Source organism: Pogonomyrmex barbatus, unplaced genomic scaffold (genome assembly GCF_055798465.1).
Source record: "Pogonomyrmex barbatus isolate J1 unplaced genomic scaffold, ASM5579846v1 scaffold3, whole genome shotgun sequence".
Taxonomy (NCBI): Eukaryota; Metazoa; Arthropoda; class Insecta; order Hymenoptera; family Formicidae; genus Pogonomyrmex; species Pogonomyrmex barbatus.
This window is the reverse complement of record NW_028297127.1, coordinates 15,098,055-15,118,830: the sequence shown is the minus strand read 5'-3', so window position 1 is coordinate 15,118,830 and position 20,776 is coordinate 15,098,055. Positions and strand designations below refer to the sequence as shown.

Genomic DNA, 20,776 nt, shown 5'->3' with positions numbered 1-20,776 from the left:
GGAGTTCGCCAAATGGTTCCGAAGTATCGACGCACTGCACCAAATCTCACACAAATATGACAAGAATGATCAAAAAATAATGGTACGCGGTTATCCAGGAGAATATGGTCTTTATTATTGCAACGCTTATGAATTTCCTCATTTCTACATTATAATGTGCGTGTGTATCATTTCAAGGAGATAACACAAATTTCAAGCATCCAAATCATATAGCATCGATAATGAAAATTATAATCACGATTCACCGATACACACCGGATAAAGACGGATATTCGATGGTATCCTCTCGCGAATGAAATGGTACCGACAAATACCGCACAAAGAGCAACAAATGTTAGAAAGAAGAGAGAATACACGAAACGAACGCGCGCTGATGTTTCCGGTTTCTATTGGAATACCTCGAGAGGAGCTTTTGTGCAGGACGGAGGAATTCGACGGAGCTGAATCAGGACCGCGGCTCACGCAAAGAAACGGGAGAGAACGACGAGTCTTGGAAGAATTACCGAAAGCGTTTCATGCTCTCCACGCTGCCGACGTCACCCGGCCGCCGGCACGTCAATGCTCCCGGGCGATAAAGTGCTTTTCTTTACGAAGCCACCATCCGTCGCACAAGTGCGGCCAATCAGGCGACAATGGCTCGTAAATTCGAGCCAATCAGGAGGAAAGCCGAGACGTGACCGCGACCATGGCGCGATATTGCTTATGAATTATTTAAGCGGCCGGAACAACAACACCCTCGCCGCAACCGCTTCTGTTTTGATTTCGCGACAGAATATTTCACACGACGATAAGGATTCTGTCCGTTCAGTAGGCGCGTTAGTTAGGAATTCTCGAACAAAGAATGGTCGTTTGTAACACTAAGCAGTTAAAGTCTTTTGTTATGTGGTAATTGGTTTCGTAATTACTTGTATGTACGTCATACTTTTTCATATAATTTTATTTTTCTATTTTTTCTTATATGAATAATGTATAAAAAATTAAACTCTCAAATGTAAGACTTCTAAACATTTTTTTTTAAATCTAATGTTAAATATTTTAATCACCAGTTTATGTTATTACTGTTATTTTTGACTTTATCGTTTACTTAAAAATTACAGGAATAAAAAATTTTGTTGTGGTATCTCTTTCTATCTATACATTCTCTTGTTACTCGGCAAAAATCTTTAATTTCCTTTTATATTTTGAAAATGATCTCGACACTGACCAGCATCATTGTTCCTAGTTTAATATTTTTGCTTTATGGAGAGTAAACGTAAAATCCTGCGTACCATGTAACATGAAATGAAACACAGTTTCGGAAGTAAAATTATGCAGGATGAACATATACAAAATACCAAAGATTGAGAGAGGAAAGCTCAAGTCCGATTAAGTGTTTCTGACAATTTGGATGTTTGCAGGCAAGAAGGCGAACTATGCAATTAGCCGACAAGTTCCAACTTCGATGATGGAGGACACGCTTCCGCGTTTCCAGCACGTTCCCCGATGCCGTTCCCGACTGCCTAACCGCTTACTTCGTGGGAAAGCCCGCAGCCTCCTTGGCTCCCGAGACCGTGGATTATAGCACATTGTCCGTGAGACACCGCCTGAGAACTCGCCATTGATTTTCTAACGATTACTTAAGACTTTCCTTCGCTCTTCGTTCTCTAACTTGTACAATGGATTATAATGTTTCTCTTTGGAAACTGTCTCCCCTTCCATGTTGTATGTATTTTCAGTGCGCCATTAAGTCTAAAATTTGGACCGAAATCATCGAACGTCACGTCACGTTGTCATATTATCTCCCAAAAAAGAAAGAACTTCTTCGACAATAAATTCTGTAGCAATTATACAAGAAATATATTTTACGAACTAATAATAATAATTCACAACACACTTTTTATCAAATCGATCTTATTTTTACTCGGTAGAAATCAATAGAAATTATTTTTATAATACACTCGTGTTAATCTCTCACTTTTTCTATCTCCCTTCCTACATTTATAAGTCGTTTGCTTTCGGACTTTCAATGAGCTTCAGTCTTGTTACATAAATCGGCATAGTGAGATATCGTAGCGTGAAAATCTCTGGCAAAACCTTCCCCTCGTATCCACGCTCCGTAATGGAACTTTTATCCCACCCTCGCAGGAATCTCTCATCTACATCGCGAGTCCGTTCTTCCTCGGAGGAAGAGGCGACCAACCGAGGTGAAAGCAAAACGCGCGATTCAGGAAGCTCTCGCGCGCGTCGGTGATTACATTCGTAATTATTATGACGTGTTAATACGCGCGTAGCAGCCGCACGACGAGCTCAATAGATCCCATCCTATATCTCGTCCTACCTACCTTCCACGAGTCGTGCTATTATTCCACTTACCTCCCCCTGCAAAACATTCCTACCATCCTGACGAGCTTTGTGCTACAAATGCTTCGCACGCGTAGTTTCGCCCTTCCCACGCCGGTTCTCCCTTCGTACTTTCCATTTCGACGTCACGTCCCGCCTTAAACGATAACGCTTGCTTCGGAGTATCTCCGTCCGCGCATCCAGCGCCTCGTTAACGTCGTTCTCATCGATCTCGGCTGACCCTGACCTCGCCTCGAACATGCCCGATAGCCGGAAATTGGTCCGTTAAGGAAACAGACATCGCCGATAATTTTGGTAAGATCACGTAGCGGAAGTATCGTTAAAATACTTATTATAAATTTACTCTTCATTCCCTTATATTCGTTAATTGTAACATTAATAATTAATATTAATACTAATGATCTTTAGTGCTCTTTGTAATTACGAGAGATATTATTTTTACGAGAGATAATATTTTAAAGTATTCTGATGAATTATTCTCTTCCTCCGCTTGTAATTAATATATTTTAGCAAAACGTACACAATACTCTAATTGGTACGCTTTAAAAATGTCTACTATTTCTTGGCGTTACGAGTCAGCTTTCTCGAAATGTCGCGCGATTAAGCAGATACTTTCAGTTTGTCTAAAAACGGAGAGCTTGTTTCCACCCGGTTTTAAATGATAGCATGCGAATCTTTTTCCCTGTCATCTACTTTTCGGAGTGCAGAGCGAAGGGAGTGTACGATATCCCTGATATTTCGAAAGGAAGAAGAGATCCGAATGCGTAAAAGGTGAAGGGAAGAAAGGGAGGGATGAAGAAAGGACAGAATGGCAAAGGAGAGGAACGTAGTTCTTGTGTGTAGTACATGAGAGTGGAGTTTTACGCGTGTTTAATCTGGAAATGGATCACCCGAGAATACACCAGTATAAGGCGAGTTGAAGAGGGGAAGAGAAACACAGACACGGAAGAAGGAGGGGGAGAGAGAAAGAGAGAGAGAGAGAGAGAGAGAGAGAGAGAGAGAGAGAGAGAGAGAGAGAGGAAATAGACTATTTCGTTGTTTCTCTCTCTTTTCCTTCACCTGCTGCCTTTCTCCTTGTTTTTCCTTCCCTTCGTACTCTCCCTTTTGCCAAGTCGCACGACACGAACTGGCCAGCAAACTACTACTAGCAAACGCGAGAATTACTTCTTGCGATCGCGGTTCATTACGCAAATTACACATTTGTACAGGACGCTGAAAACAAGATACGTATAATTTAACTACATAAGTTGCAATTCTGAAGGAAAAGCAAGATCTCGTTCCACACGCAATTAGTCCATGCATTTCTAATAATTTTTTTTATATTAAAAGCTGTCGCAATCAAGTCTTAAACTTTAATTAAACTAAAATTTATTTAAAACGAATCAAGAAGTGTAATTTACGCTCGTGTAAAGCTCGCGTAAAACTCCATTCGTCAAAGTCCCATAACTTGCAGTATATCTACAGCCCTGCATCGCGATTTTCGCTAAAGATACATTTTGAACTTGAAAATTCGGTACAAAATTAATGATACCTTCATACCGAAAAGTTGATGTGCTTCTCGTCAGATTTTTATACCGTTGTTATGCGACCAATGTCTATATGCTTACCAAGTAAATCTAATGTAAGACAACAATAGGAGGAATGTATACTTGAGCGAACATATTGTTGGAAGGTAATACATAATTCAAAACGTACAGTCAAGAATGTAGTTTCCAAAACGAGCGACGTTTATTCTTCATAAGGTTCACGAACAAGAGCGCAATTTCGCCAAAATGGATGATGAACCACGTCATACATCAATGTAACGAAACAAATCTTGATCCTTTTCACGCCCTCCTTGAGTCTCTGTTTTAATCGCTCGTTATCGCGAATAAAAATTCTACGCGCCGTCACCAGCTCAAGTTGCGTTAAGGGATCGCGTCCAGGGAAACGCTTTTAAAGCATCATCTTCGGCATCGAGAAACATGACACCGCCTTCTCTTAAGATTGCGGAGAATGGACCATCACACGCATCTCGCTTTTCTCTCACGCAGCAACCGTCGCGCCCATTATCTTCGCGTACAGCCTTAAATTCTTTAACAAACGAAGAGACTAGTTTGTTTTTCAATAAGATGATATAACATGTTCATATATTTCCCAGCTTTCTAATGTAATATGTTTAAATATGTTTAAATATGTACAATGTAAGAACGTATGCGTATGTGTGTGTGTTGATCGTCGGTGATACATTCTTATCACGTGATGCGTTCGCATTAGTTTTTGTTTGTCGCTTAATAACGCATCATAACCTATCTCGATTATGGATTTTCTCAAAACGAGTGACATAAATCGCGGGCAGTCGTGCTAATTTAATGGGTAAAATGTGGCCGCCCTCGAAATAAAGCCATGGGTCGCGTCGATATACCGCGCCCGACACACTCGCGCGCCTGCAGGAAAGCTTATATATCACACTAATTATTTATATTTCATGCACACCCGAGCGGAAGTACTTGCAGCCTACAACGCACACGTGGTATTTTACACTCGCGATACATCGTCATATACTGTGTACACGGCATGCAGATCCTATCCGTGCGGTTCAAAAGCGAAGGAAATATCGTGCTAACTTTAGCTTTTTACGCTATTTCATTTAAGATAATAATAAAAATAATTAATTTAAGGTAATAATTTAAGATAATAATAAAATAAATAACAGACAATATGATAATAAAACAAAGATTGCATAAAATTTTAATCATTCTGAAATATTGTAACTAATATCATTTAAATCATATTGAATAATTTTTTTAATACTGTGATTTAATTTTTAAACTTGCAAAGTAGAATTAAATAAAAGTTATATGCACATTGTTTGCTATATTGAAATGCTGACATATTGAGAATGCAAGTTATTAGTGAAAGTAAATAACTACGCTTTACGCATAATTACATATTTTTAATTACAATATTAATTCTTAAATAATATTTCTTAAAGTCTTTCTTGCAGCATTATCATTACTCTCCTATTTAAGAAAAAAATTTATCTCAACTCTGATAAAACAAGCACTTAACCTTCGACTCATCAACTCCCTGAAATTCTAGTTAAAGATACTGACGATCCATCAATCTTCATCAACAAGACAGATAACATCCGTTGAATCTTCAACGGTCCCTTAAATGCAATTTTTCTTACTTCATTGACGTCTGTTAGCGCTGATGTAAATCATAATAAGTTATTAAAAATTGATAGATTGTCAGCTTCAATATCATTAACACGAATTTTAAAGCGGATTAACTGAGACAGATTAGATAAATATTAACGTAGCAATTAAGTTTTACACGTGCAATTTTTTTCGGTGAAAAATTAGAAACTGACAAAAATGGCCGTGTATCTATTTAAGCATTAAAGCCTTTATCTATCTCTATTTTCATAGAAAATTGATATATTAAATCAAGAGCTTTTTTTATATACAGAAAACGTAGTGAACGTTCTGTTTGTGTCACATACAAATTTGATAACTAGCTTCTAGTTGAACGCTGTGTTCAATAAACATGACACATACAGCTGTAGTATAAAACGTTTGCTGCTAACAGAAGATATAGTGCATCCCTTTTTTACATTGGTAATTTCCAAGCTCGTTAAGGTCTGCGAACGTGTGTATCATATAAATTTGACAACTTTACGTGTGGGATAAAGATAAACTCGATGTAACATGACAATTATAACAATTATGAAGAATGACTGCATTAACATGTTTATATTCATTATAAATAATCCATATTATTTTTGCAAAAAATGTTTTGCTTCTTCTTTTCGCATGTTTCGGATTCATTTGCATAACAGTTGTTTCACCGAATATTGCATTTCCTGTTTCTTTGTGATTTATAACTTTTCTTCTAACAAGTTGCAAATACGGATTTTTCAAGAGAGCGATAGTTTATTTCATGACAGGAAAAAGGGATTGAACGGAAAAATTGCTGTTGATGTTATACGCCATTAACAAGATCGCATTTCGCCAAAGCCGGAAATCAAAGGGCGAGGCATTGAAAGCCGCAAGAGTGGGTGTCTCGATTTTATGTTTACATCAGTGTGAGAAGGGAAACCATCGAAAATCTCCCTAAGGCTCCTTTAAGGACGCCGAATACCTCCGAATACCGCCTCAAACCATGACGAAGGATCGATCGACTAAATCCATCATTATATCACTATACACAAAGCGAATAATAATATGAACAATATTATAATTATTATGCTAATTACATTACAAGCATAATTGCACTTCATCTATTTATATTTCAATAATACATATTGCAATATACATAAATGTATACTGAACATATTGCTGGCACATGTATCAATTGTTTTCAACTAGTATATCAATAGCTCAATTGTCAACTAATTTGTTTAAAATCTATCAGTTCATATTGATTACAATTCAGTAGTAAATTCCAAAAGTTGCTCAAAATAAAATTATATCTATCATTTTGTCTAATTCTATTTTCATTATTGTACATCAAGACCTTAATATTCTCGTAACGGAATTGTAAATTAAAAAAAAAAAAGATTCATAATCGCGTTTGTACGCACTTATAAATTTTGCACAGATAACAAAAGATAAGAATCGTTACAATAAATTAGAGAGAAAGATATCTTTTATTTCTGCAGTCTCCCAGCTATTTTCCCAGATAGCTACATTCACTATCCCGCTCCTTGATTTCTGTCAGTGATATATGGGATTTTTTTATTTCCCGTTCCTTCCGCAACTGTCTGATGTAGGTGCCCCAGTTTCGACTTATATTCATGCCGGCTGTACTCCGTATATCCGGCGCAAAGGGCGAGTGAGTTAAGCCGTTAGTAACAGATGCCGCAACCCGGCTGTATCGGTTTAATTCGTTGGCGCGATAACCAGAACTTTCCCGGCGACTCGACGGGATGCGTCTTCATAAACCGCGGGCCATAAACTTTCCCGAATTACGATTACAAAGTGACTAATTCCCTTTCCGCTTCCGTGCCTTCTAATTACGTTTGTATTTCCCAAGGAGCCCCCGAGTCTTCTTGGAAGACTTGAATCAACAGTCTCAACGAAATCTTAACAACCCAACGTAATTCTAACATTGTAAATTCTCGCAACTGTAATTCATTTTCACACAATCTTTTTAATCTAAAAGATTGAGATTAATACTGATTTAGTATAAAAGAATGACTTAATAAATAAAACAAAACGTTGGAGTAGTAAAATTTGTATAATTCGAATAAATCTCTTTTCTTCAAATTCAAGATGTACACGAGATACACATAAGTTTATCTTAGCAATAAAAATCATAATTAAACGAAATGTTTAAAAATTAAAGGCATTTATAATTTGAAAAATTTTATTACTGTTTCATTCAGCAAAGTTATCTTTTATTGCTAATAGTTTTTGTAACCTAATAATGAACACACACACACACACACACACACACACACACACACACACACACACACACACACACACACACACACACACACACACACATTATATAAAATATTCAATATTGGAAATAAATTATTAATTGCAAAAATATATCAGTGTACAAACATAACTTTAAAATTGCGATCTATTTGAAGTAATAAGTAAAAAGTAATAAGATATAAGTAACAAAGAAGACATGCACATTCCGAAGACTTCAATCACTTCTTGTGACAATTGCCCTCGGAGTCTCACTTCTTTCGATCAAGGAAGTCGATCAAATCGAAGAATTCAAACTTGCGAGTATAGAGGATGATGCAGGGAAAAACGCTGGTGAGGAATTCTTTCGAACCGCACATGTTCAATGACGTTGATAGGTTGAGAGAGGAGGGCGGTATAGATGAGATAAGGTGTAAGCGGTGGGGTAGACGGTTTGTATTTCAAATTTAAAAGCATTCGACAATGGACGCTTCTCGTATTGTTGACTCACTCGAGGAAGAGAGAGCGAAAGAAGCAAGAGGAAAAGAAAGTGTACGGAAGTGAAAAGAGTCGGCCGAAGAGAACGGCGACTGAGAACGAGGAGAGAGGGATAGCTTGGAGTTTTGTGAGGGACTGCAGACAATTTCCGCAGGGCTTAGTGGCTTCGGGCTCTCCAAATAAATTATTCCGCGGATGAACGACGCTGCTTATTTTTCAGCGTTTTCCGAGCCACCGCTTGAAACGCACGCAAGGCGTTTAAAAAGCATCGATCAAAAAAGAAAGAAGCGAAAGAACGAAAAAAAAAGCGAGATAAGAAAAAAAGGAGGAAAAAAAAACAGGAAAGTAAGTTTTGCTATACTTTTGAGCAAAATCCATTTAGGCACGCAGTATTAAAGAAACATCGATCTATTATCAAATACGTATGTGTCATTAAGGAAAAAAGTTATATACACAGTTATTTACACTAATTTAAAAAAATCTCGCCAGTGTTATTTGTAATAATTTATAATAATTTATTTTTAAGCAATACTTATTCGAACAAATGAATTATACATGAAAACATACATATCTGCAACAATGCTTTGTGTAAAATAAGTTAAAGATAAAATCTCCAATGGCTAAAAACAATTGCAAAAACTTGTATAAATATGTCATAATTATGTACTAATATTTAATTATACATTTAATACTTTGTTTCCAATGCACTGCATCTTTAACGTAAGAGACAAAAAGAGAGAGACCGCTTTCGCTCTATCAGGCTCAATCTATATTGATATAAAAACTAATATTACGGTAGGTATGATTGCAATGTCATTACGAAAAATATCGATTCCTAATACTATCTTTATGAAAAAGCTCGTTTAACTACATTATGACATTGCAATCAAGGTTTGCGAGAATTTCAATTTGCGTAAGTATGGAAAACTGCATTCACAGAAGTATCGGAAAACCGCATTTCAGCATTATATCGACTTATCGTTTCGGTTAATTCCCAACGAAACATATACACTTTAATACGCACAATCCCGCAAGGATTTTATTTCCCCGATAACCTCGATAAAAATATCCGATTTTATTTCCATTTCATTTTATACTTGATGTAATATTCCCTCGAAATTGATAACAAGTCAGCGTGCTACAAATCTTTGAGCTGCTGCATATTTAACACACGGAAATGAAAGAAACTTGATATTAAGAAATAAATTAACAGCATAAATAAAACTGTATGAAAAATATATTAAATATTAATTGTATTAAAAAATGTAAAGAAAATTTAATTTATGTTATAAAAGATTAATCAATGTTATCAAAATAATGGTAATAGATACTAACATTTATAATAAAATGTCTAATTCTAAAATCTTTTTCTTGTAATTTTTTTCTAATTAAAAATAACTTTACCTAAATACATATTTTGATAGAATTAAAATTATATTACCAATATAAATATTTAACAGTAAATAATGAATATTTTTATAGATAGTACAAAATATTTTCTAAATAAAGATTGAAAATTTTCAGCAATAAATATCGTACAAAACAACAAAAAGATTGTGTTATCGAAAGAACTAAAATGAGAAAGTGCCTTTTTATGTGTATAATTATTTTTTTTTTTATTACAAAATCAGTTTTGGAAAGGGTTAAAACCCGCTTTCTTCTTTAAGGAGGAGAGAAACTCGAAGGAGGAAAGGATGAGAGATTTGTCCGCCACTTGTGCTCTCATACGATACGTTTCTAAAGCATCGAGACGTCTGAAGGTATCCAGGAATGCGGGCCATGCAGAGAGTTCTAAAGAGCTTCCACAATTTCGCGTGCATCCACCCTTAAAGCTTTCTTTCCTCTTACGATTTCCTTCTTAGACCTTATCACCCGCATCTGTGTTCTTATCCTTTATATCATGTCAAGTCATCTCCCTTTATTACATGCATCTAATATATCATACAGTGGGATTGCAAAGTAATTAAAAATTATAAATATATTTTTGATTATTATTACAAATTAATCTTCTTAAATTTTTTTTTATTTATATTAATATGAAAAAAATATTATAATATTAACATTATAATATTAATACAATTTATATTTGTATTGCTAAAATAAAATCATCTTTCTAAAAAAGTTATAGAATATTTTCGCAATTAACATTAGAAGAAAAGAAAAATATTTTATTTAAAATATTTTATGTAAAATATAAATATAATCAAAATTTTATCAATTTTATTGAATATTCAAACAAATATAAAAACTATTTTTTTCTATAATTTTTACATACTTTTACATACTTTTTATATATTAGTATAATATATTCTTTCTATAATTAAAAACTTCGCTATGTATAAATATTTTATTGAAATAAATTTCTTTAAAAACTTTATTTTAAGGTCTTCAAATTCTCTCTTTTTTTTTAATTTACGTCATGAAAAACTTTTCAGAAAGGATCGTTACTTTTGTTTGTGTGCAAAAATTGAAAAATTGTTTACGCAAGACTTACTCAAATGCATCGGAATATCGCGTTATTCATACTCCCTTGAAATGTAATTCGATAAAAATATTTAATTCTTTAATCACTTCCAATTCAAAACCGCGTTAATGTAATAATTGCTATTTCTCTAAGTTCGCAGTCTAATCTACAACTCTGCAGAGTAGGTCTACATCACTGAACTTCTATGAGAGGGTGGAGAACAGTTCCGCAACACCATATTATAGAACGCCAGCGTTATGGATGAAACACGCGCGAGTACAACCGATTTAGCTACTTCCGCTACGCCTGTCGAGATCAAACGGGATGCAAACGAGGACGCGCACGTTCGATCCGTACATTTTTTAATCAGCACCCGATTAAGCAGAATCTGCTGGCTATTCTGACCGGTCAGCATTGTGCCACGTTGGGTGCTTACGCGGCACGTTGCGAAAATCATTGTCCATGCCAGATGGAGAGAAACGTCTGGCGTATCGACCCGTAAAATCGCTCTTGCGTGAACTAACCCGCGCTGATTTTCGATAATATTATATAATCGGAGTGGCCTAGGCATCTGCTCACGTTTTGTGAAAACGTTCTCTTAGTTTCCATTTACTCCTTGTGTCAAAAAACATTTCAATTTTTCAGCCACACATATCTTTAATAAAAAATATAATATTTTAAGATTCTTTAAAAGATTTTTTTGTATCTTAGAAAATTTAGCGCATTAATTTAGCCAAAATTGTGTAATTAATGTCTTCTTTAATTAAATGTAGGATGTATCATTAATATTCATTTATAACAAACATCCAATTTCGACGAAATTTTAAATAATATTCTATTCTAGAAATACTTCTACTCTATTCTAGGAAAGTTTATACACATGAAAAGCAAAACGAAGAGAAACTATACGACAGCCACACTTGCCGGTAGAATATCGCATATTTCGCATTTGTCCCACTTTATTTATATTTGCGTGTTAGCGCGAGTTAAGGGAACCTCCACATTCGTTAACGCGGGCGGGGGTGAAGGCCGCACTAATTAATGCGGCGAAACTTGTCAGCGAATCAAAGTAACGGGCTCTTCCGCGCGTTTGCATTCCTTGTACACTCCTCGTCTCTTCCTTTTTCCTCGGAAAGAGGAAGAGAGGAAGGGGTAGATAGAGTGCTGGAGGGTGAGGACATCTCATCCCTTAAGAGGAAGCCTTAATAGGATGCGCTGGCGGTTGCCCTATACGCGCGATATTCTCTTCTAGCTATCGGGAAGGTGTTAGCTTCCGGATCCGTGCATTCGCAATTTGCATTAGCCGGAGCGAATTACGCGAAATTTATGCGAGCCGGGGATACGGCTGGGGTTGCCCTCGCTTAAGCGTATTCGGGGCCACTTAGGCGGTCGCCCCGGCGGTGGAGTCGCTCTACTTATGGCGCCGTGGACAGCTAATGTCCGCAACTATTTCTCTCTCGCCGTACAACCTCGCGCTTGCCGTCTTACGATATTATTCCACGAGCATTGTGTCTTGCCCACCGCGAAAGAGAAAGAGAGGAGGAAGGGTGGCACGTTTGCCAAACGACTATGTCGGCCCACGATTAATCGTCGCACCGTCGGCATCGAGCGGAACGCGTGTAGAATGTCCCTTGGGAAAAGGCGAGAACCAATAGAGAAATATGATATCCTTCTCGATAAATTGGAAAAAAATTATTCACAGGTGAAAATTCAATCAGAGACGTGAAACTGCCTGATATTGGAAAGTTTTCGCGACATCTCGATTATTACTTTTAAATGTGAGATATCTATAACTTGAAACAAATTTGAAGTAAGTTATGACTTTATCATAGTTTTGGCTTATGTTTCTTAAGATAAATTTAATTTTCTTTTTAAACTTAATAAATCTACATTACTTTTTTCGTTATAATACTACAATTTATTGATTAGAACAGAGAAAGATTTCATTATGTGTTATAAAATTTCGCGATACTGATAAACGTGTCAAATATATATCTTGAATGCTATTTGATTCACGTGATTAAAATATAGAAATGTCACGAAGAAAAATAAATTTTATTTTTCAATTAATCTGCTTCTAAAATAGATTTTAAGCAGCAGAAATTCAGTTTGATAAAAGTTTCAATTATAATTATTCACAAATTACAACGGATATATACTCTTAATGAATTTGTTTGTTTAAGGAGACACATAAATTAATTTTTGTTTTCTTTTCTCTGTAAGAAAATCAGCAATGGCGGGATTTCATTAATAATTTAATTAATTTGACTACTTATACATTTGTGATATGTAGATAACGAAATGCACCTGCACTGTAGCGAATCGAACGAAACAACGTTTGACGCTAAATTAATGAAGTTTCAAACGTGAATAAAATTTTGCTCCCGAAATCGATGATACGGACGCATCCTGAACCGGAATATATCTGTGGACTGCAATCGGTTTGATCAATCGACTCGCGGCATGCTCTTTCAATTATCTAGGGACAGCAACTCTGATCGGATGTGAAAATTAATTGCTCGCGTGACGCACATTTGATCACGGCAATTTGTATCTTTTTTTTATAGCTATCCTTTTCCGCGGAGCGATTCTTCTGGTGGTAAGCATAATGTTTATGATCGTCAAGAATCTCGACAGAAAGAAGTTGTTTATAGTAAAACAAACTACAGAACATAAACGAAAATTCTCGCCTACGACCGGATAATTTAATAAATTACAAAAAATTATTAAAAAAAGATAAAAATAAAAAGATTTAAGAATTGCCAAGAAATTTTACACAGAGAATTGTAAACTTATGTTATACAATATTATGTTAATAATATAATTAAGAAGTTACAAAGGTCAGAAGCTTCAACTCGGGATCAGATCGCGCAGCGTTAGAATTAATCTGGTAGAATGTGATGATTACTCACTTTCTTGCCGTCCAGTTCGTGATTGCCCTGCGCCAGCACTTTGTCTACGCTCGCAGGGTCTGCGAATGTGATGAATCCAAAGCCCCTGCAAACAAACGGAAAGGAGGATGTTTAATACGAATGTGTGCTCGTCGCTCGGGACATTAATTAAGCAAGCATTTGCTGATAGTAATAGTATTTCCATCGTGAACGCGTACGAAGGCGATTCTATAGTAGCGGTTCTATAGTAGAGCGGCATACATTGCGAGATACATATCTCGATGTAGCACATACATCAAAGCGCGCGATCGTAAAAAGAAAGCCGGTCGAGAGCATAATACATTTCCGTATTAATTCATTCTCGTAAATCGCGAGATACGGTAATATTAATTCTCTGAATAGGTTAATTTCCGCCGCTATTATTTCCACGATTAAAAGTAGTCATTACAAAGGTAATTAATTGCAGCCATTTTTTTATTTTCTGGATTAAAAATTACTCCAAAAGAATCACTTAAAAAAAAAAAAACTTGAAAATACTCGCGATATATCATGTCAGTTTTTATTTATCTATTACAGCATTAAGCTAAGCTAAGATTAAGGATTAATGTTTCATATTATTTTCAACAAAATCAATATTTCATATTCCACTTGCAGAACATATACTACTTATAGAGATATATAACAAACCAATATTGGAAAAATTATTTTGTGTTATATATAGATATAATTGTTATAGACTGAAAATTTTTAGATTCATTAAAGTGATAATATTAGGTAATATTATATCTTACATAAATCAAAAGATTAAACACTCATCACGACACCGATATCGTTACGTAATTTTTCAGAAACTTATGTAAATTCGTAAAAGCCGCCGGCGACATTGGAAACTGAGGGATTAAAGCAAAACGAATATCGAACCTGGCGCGATCAGTTACGTCATAAATTTCACACGGGACCTCGTGTACACACGGATATATTAAAAGACAGTTCGATGCCGTGAGCTAAGGGGGTGGATGCCGCCGGCCGATCCCGACGAACAAGGGATGAGCGATACGACGATACGAGGGAATGCAACGCGCCGAGAGCCGGACGCAAAGCGGTTTGCATTTTTCATGCCGGGGCCGCCCCGGCAGTTATTGAAAATATTTACATGTTATTTATGGGGCACACATGCTTCAAGAACCAAACGCGCCACCGAGCTACTCCCGTCGATTTTCCGCGTGCTCTCTTCTCCTCTACCTTTCGCACGCAAGTCCCTTCCTTTTCCGCCTCTTTTCCTTCGACTGCCTCCCTTTTTCTGTTTCGCTGTTCCCTGCGGAACGGCGTATTCCGCCACCGCTCCCTCTCTCAACTCCTTCATCCGAGAAGCCAACCTCCCGGACCTGCCGGCAACGTCTCGAGAATTCTACAAAACGTTTCACGCCTCTCTTACTGCTTCCGCTTCCTTCCCACCGACGAAACAACGAATACTCGTATGGATTGAATTTTTGATGGAACCGACCCCTCCGGGCCCTCGACTCACTCCCTTCTACTATCACGTCCCTCGCCGCCCTTTTCCTTCGCCCGTGATGTTCGACGATATTCGTGCATCAAGTGCGAGTTGCACGGAAGCGTCGCGACGACTTCCTCCTATATCGATTTCTTCGAGCACGCGATACCATCTCGAACGAAGTTGACGACGCGAAGGGTGCGCACTTAAGAAGGGTAGAGAGAAGGGCAAACGCGGACTTGCGTATGCGTATGCGAAATCGGAAGGTAGATCCCAACGATTGTTATTCCGCGTCAGCGACATTCGAAAAGAGTACAATATAACATCAAGTGTTTCCACGTGACGTTGAAAAAAAGCTAGTTTCACTCCTCATTCATTTTATAACAGCGAATTGCAATAGCGACCACAGTTATTGCAATATCATTGTATCAACATATACGACACGTGTATACGAAATACGAAATTGTTCTTCCTCTAAAAATTTTTATTGCCGTATTCTTTCGTCATTTTCTTAATTTTCAACATTGGACGCACAAACGCACAACCTATTTTTTTTTTCTTGACTTTAAAATCGACGATGATTGTCAGTGTAGATTTCCAATATATCCAATATTTATTTAATTAGTTGACAAATATATGAGAAGTACGACGATACACAATACACCTCTATTTATAACATCCATTAGTGAGCTCACGACTTGCTTACACGGCAATGGCGGCTGTATATGTGCCGTGAGAATTTCGGGAGAATTTTTCGCAGTACGCACGGCCGAAGCGACAATCGCGGCAAACGAACGGCCGCTGAATCGGCAGTCGTCCAATCAGCATTAAAACGCCAAACAACATGAGCGAGAACACCACGAGCGGCTCGCATTTGCATACAACGAAACGAGAGTCCGGACGTTCTCTTCCTCTCTTTCTCCCTCCCGCATTCTCTTTTACGACATCGCGTTTATGACGGTGTACGCGCAATGTACCGAAATCATGAACAACGGCCTCGGGCATGAAAGCCGCGCGAATAATTCATCCTTTTTCATATCGGAATTTACAGGTGCGCCAATGATTATTGGAAGATTAGCAATTAAATTTTACAATCATACAATGTACAATCCTAATGTTGTAAAATCATCGCAAGACATTTACGTTATTTAATTATTGTATGAATGTTTGTATGAATGTTTGATAATTTCATCATCATAAAAGAGAAATTATTTTTTAAATAAAGTTATTTTTAAATAAACTTATTTTTATACAGTTTTTTCATATGTAAAAAAGGCATAAAATATTCAAGGTTTTCTTTATTCACTTGTTTTCAAATGCGTTGTATTATTAGACAAATTAAAATTATAATCATTTTTTTCTACCGAAAGATTTAAATTGTCACATATTTTTCTGTGAAAATTTCACGGGAATGTAATATAGTAAACACCGCTGGACTTAATTGAAAAAAATAAAGAATTAAACACATAAATTGCTTAGTAACGCTATTACACGCAAATCCTCATTCCGCATTCCTGACTAAACTCGGTTCCAGACTCGCGGAGATTCAATCTTAATTTTACGGTAATTATTCACAACGAAGAACGAAAGAAAAAAAAAAACCGGCGAGTTACCAATCTTATAACGGTATATCAGAGAAGTCGAGGGTCACTCGAGAGTCATCCCCGGAATAAAGGAGGAATCCATCGCGGACCCAACGCACCATCAAGGTCTCGCCACCGCGCCACTCGTCACCCCCGGCCATTGTACGTGAATAATCTATAAAAGGCTGAGTAGAAGGATGGCGGCTGACGTGTCCCTTGTCTACTTGAGCACGGCTTCCACGATCCTCTACTTTTCATCCTGCTCCTCGTCCTCGTTCTCCTCCTCCTCGTACTTCATCCTACACCGCTCGACCACGATCGCCTTCCTCTCGCTCTGCCTTCGCCGACTTAACCCGCCACCCTCTACCCGGTCTCATCGCCTTTTTCGCATGCCTCCCCGTCCCAGCTACGGAAGGGTGTCACACCGGGCTGACGCGGTGCATTTGTTTGTCACGGTCTCCCTTACCCCGCCACAGAATCGGAAGGCTTCTCCGGTATACACGAGAGCATACCAAACGCGTGCCACAAGAAAAAAGTCGTAGCCGAAATCAGTTCAAAATAACGTAGCGTGTCATGAAGTTTCACGAAGTAGCTTATAGAAAATTCAGTGAAGTAAAAATTCAATAATAATGAGATATACCCAAATTTACGAAGGATATATTCATCGATTGTTTGATGAAGTTTCAATGGGAATTGAAGGCCCCATTATAATAAAGAGATAACTGCGGAATAAACCTCAAGGAGTAACTTCAATATTCGCTCATGATTTAAATCTCATTTTCATAGACAAAATATCGAAGCGTAAAGATTCTATTTTAGCAATTCAAAGAATTATTTTATTATAAAATTTTAAAAATATCGTATACATATTTTATGCGATTAGAAAATTTTTGTAATTATTAATTTTTTTTAGAAATTTTTATTAAATAATTAATGGTATTTAATGTAAAGCTCAAAACATGTTAATTTTTTTAAGGAAAATCTGGTTTATTTTCTCTATTTTCTCTTTCTCTCTGTTTTCTGCAATAAAATATATATGTTTAATAAATAAATGTTTAAAAAATAATGGTATATATTATATTAATGAAATTATTTATTTGATTAAGCTTCTACAAAATAATGGCTTTCCATAAAATTTTCAGAAAATGTTCATAAAATCCTAAAATTTTATCTGTTATTTATAATTAAAATGCTACAATTTAACCGCCTTGCAAAAGTATTAATTACAACAATATCAGCGCGCATTGTGCACACCGTCGCTGTTTTATAATACAATCAAAAACGGTTTTACCGCGGATAAAGTCACGAGACACGAGAAAGGAAAATAATAAAATGCAAAATAAATCAGCTCAACGCACAGCTCGTGCATATCTTACCATCGTATCGCTACGTCGAAAGGCTACGTCCCAGCTCGAGGATTTACGCGACGCAGGATAAGGCTGCGAGGCCGGAGAAGAAGAGACGCCAGTGTATTAGGTGTATTTATGTAGGCGGTCTCATTGCGCGCGAACTTACTGTAAGTACCGGCAGTTACTTAGCCCGACAGTTTCTGCTATTGCAGCCGGCTGCGATATACCTCGGGCCCGGGTCGGGTCGTAGCTTCGTAGCTGAAGCCAGTTACGGACGTTAGTTCGGCGTGAACGCGGCCCTCCACGCATTCCGTCGCCATCGTTCCAACAGCCGCAATGTTCATACTCTAGAAAACGACTCTCCTTTTCTGTGCCTGTTAGCCCTTCCCGTCCCGCTAGTGCCACATTCGCTAGTGCCACATTCGCTAGTGCCACATTCGCTACCACATCCTATCTCTGGAAGTTTCATCCACCATGCGCGCTCGCTGCTTTGTCGTAGCGACTGTATGGTAACTGTATGGTAACTGCTCTTTAACTAACCACCTTAATCCGCTTTCCTCTCGCCGAGATGAAGACAATCAGCTCAAATATCGAGGTGAGAAACGCGCGAAACTCGTCGCGAGCACGCTAATCTTCCATCTCGTCTCGCTCTCCCTGCCATATCCCTCTTTTCGCGTTGTATATAAAGCGCTATGTAATCTCCCTTTTGTTTCGTATAAACATGTATAATTAAATTAGTATTTTGAGAAGAGGAAAAGAGAATTTCTTTATATATTTTAAATGCCTAATAATTCTTATATGTATTCTTGTAATAATTTATGTTTATAAAAAATTATGTAAAGAGGAAGAAAGACAGAATTATAATTAATTAAAATAAGAAATAAAAAGTTTATTACATATGCAATTATTCAAACACCGTACGTATGTGGATACGTGATACGTATTCATTTATTTTAACAATCACCATGAAAGAGGATAACAAATTTAATTAAATAACATTACAATGCCGTTCTAAGACGCAAAATCGCATTTTTACGTCCGTAATGTTCCCCTTCAATTCTCCAGCAGGACAATAGCTTCTCATTTTGCGCCCGTAAAACTGCTCTCGCAGGACTTCCTCCGCGACGTAGATTGAAATGTTTCCACGAGATTAACTTAATCGCATAATAATTCCGGATACAAGCTGTGCGGTTACATTAAAAGCGTCGCCAGTCACACGTTCATCGCCATTACGACGGCATATCGAATCGAATTACGACCAACTACACACAGAAACGCGTCAAGTCGAATGACTTTTATATAGATTTTTATCTTTTTCTCCCCCTTTCCCTCTTTCCCTCCGATCTTTCTACCTCTTCTCCTTCTGTGTTTCTCCTCTTTTTTCCATCTCTTCACTTCTCTCTATCCTCGCCGCCTTAATGACCGGCTGAATATTTATAAAGCTGACATCGTCTAGGTGGCCGGTAGCAAGGCCGTGAAAGCCACCGCGTCCCATGGAGTCTCATTGTAATTGCCCTGTTCTTCTTGACTTTTCCTTGAAACGGGATCCCGTTGAATTGCATTATGCAAATCGCAATCTCCCTAAGTCAGCCCGGCCGCCGCGGGCTGCGACCAGGCGAGACGTTTAAGCCGAGCAGGAAAAACGCGAGGAAAAATCTGCTCAATAGCCTCCTCACTGGTGGTCGACGCGATAACGATATCCGCAGCTGCAGTCGCTCGTTGCTAATGATAGTGCTTATACGCGTAATATGTATACGAAACCGTGTTATATCAAAGAATAACTTTATGTCTCTGTTTCATGAATTGTTTATTGTATTAAAAACTTCTTTGCCTTGCAATTATTTTTTATCCGTATAGAAAATTGATTAGACAAATAGTTTTTCAAAATGTTTCACGAATTGCAAAAAAAATTGTCTTATGGTCAAATCAATCTTATAATATTCATATAATTTATATAATGTTAATTATTTTAATGATTAAATTTAACATTGTGCACAGTGAAATATTACTATTATTATTTTATTTTCATGACTTATATTTTTCATAGCTATGAACATAATTTAGAGAATTTGTTGCTATGTTATTATATAAAATTGTGTATAATTCTTTAAATATAAAGGAATTAAGATCACGTAGTAGAAATGAAAATAGTAAAAATTCGTAACATTCTTGCCAAATGACGAGCGAACACAATTTTATAATTTCATCGAGCTTTTAATTCACAACTTTTTCTTTCCATTGCGGCGCCAACGAGAAACGCGAGGTACTACAGGAAAAGATATGAATATTCATCAGGCATTTAGGCCGCGACGTAACTCAATTAGTGATGGAATTATTGTCCTCTGCGTGGTGGAAAGACGAGAACAACCCAGCACGACGAGAAATCTAGTACGTTCTGTCTGATTTGTCTGTGAACTTCTTGGGTCACGCTTGAGCGTGATTTTTAATCCTTTTGATAGAAAAAGTTCTGTTTTTATATATATATTATTTAGAATAAATAATTTTAGACATCTTAAAGAAACAAACTCTTAACTCAAAATATAAACTTATGAATATAAAAAATTTACGATAAATCATTTTTAGTCTAGAAATTTTATATATCAAAATATATGTATTGCAATAAAGTATATTTAATCATTTTTTTAAATTATTTTATAATTTGTATAATTCTTGTTGTAAAGCAATATTCAACGTGCATAAATTAGAATAGAATTGATAAAAATAACATAAGTATCATGTAATAATCATGTT

The 20,776-nt window shown here is 36.7% G+C and overlaps 1 protein-coding gene across 6 annotated transcripts in view; it reads right to left on the bottom strand.

Moving 5' to 3' along the window:
- The window catches only part of Rbp6 (RNA-binding protein 6), a 596,225-nt gene that overhangs the window by 241,006 nt on the left and 334,443 nt on the right, over nt 1-20,776 (bottom strand). For all 6 annotated transcript variants that reach the window (XM_089079353.1, XM_025218444.2, XM_011639884.2 and 3 more), the window contains one exon: nt 13,623-13,707. In XM_089079353.1, the coding sequence (XP_088935479.1) occupies nt 13,623-13,707 (85 nt within the window). The remainder of the gene's footprint in view (nt 1-13,622; nt 13,708-20,776) is intronic.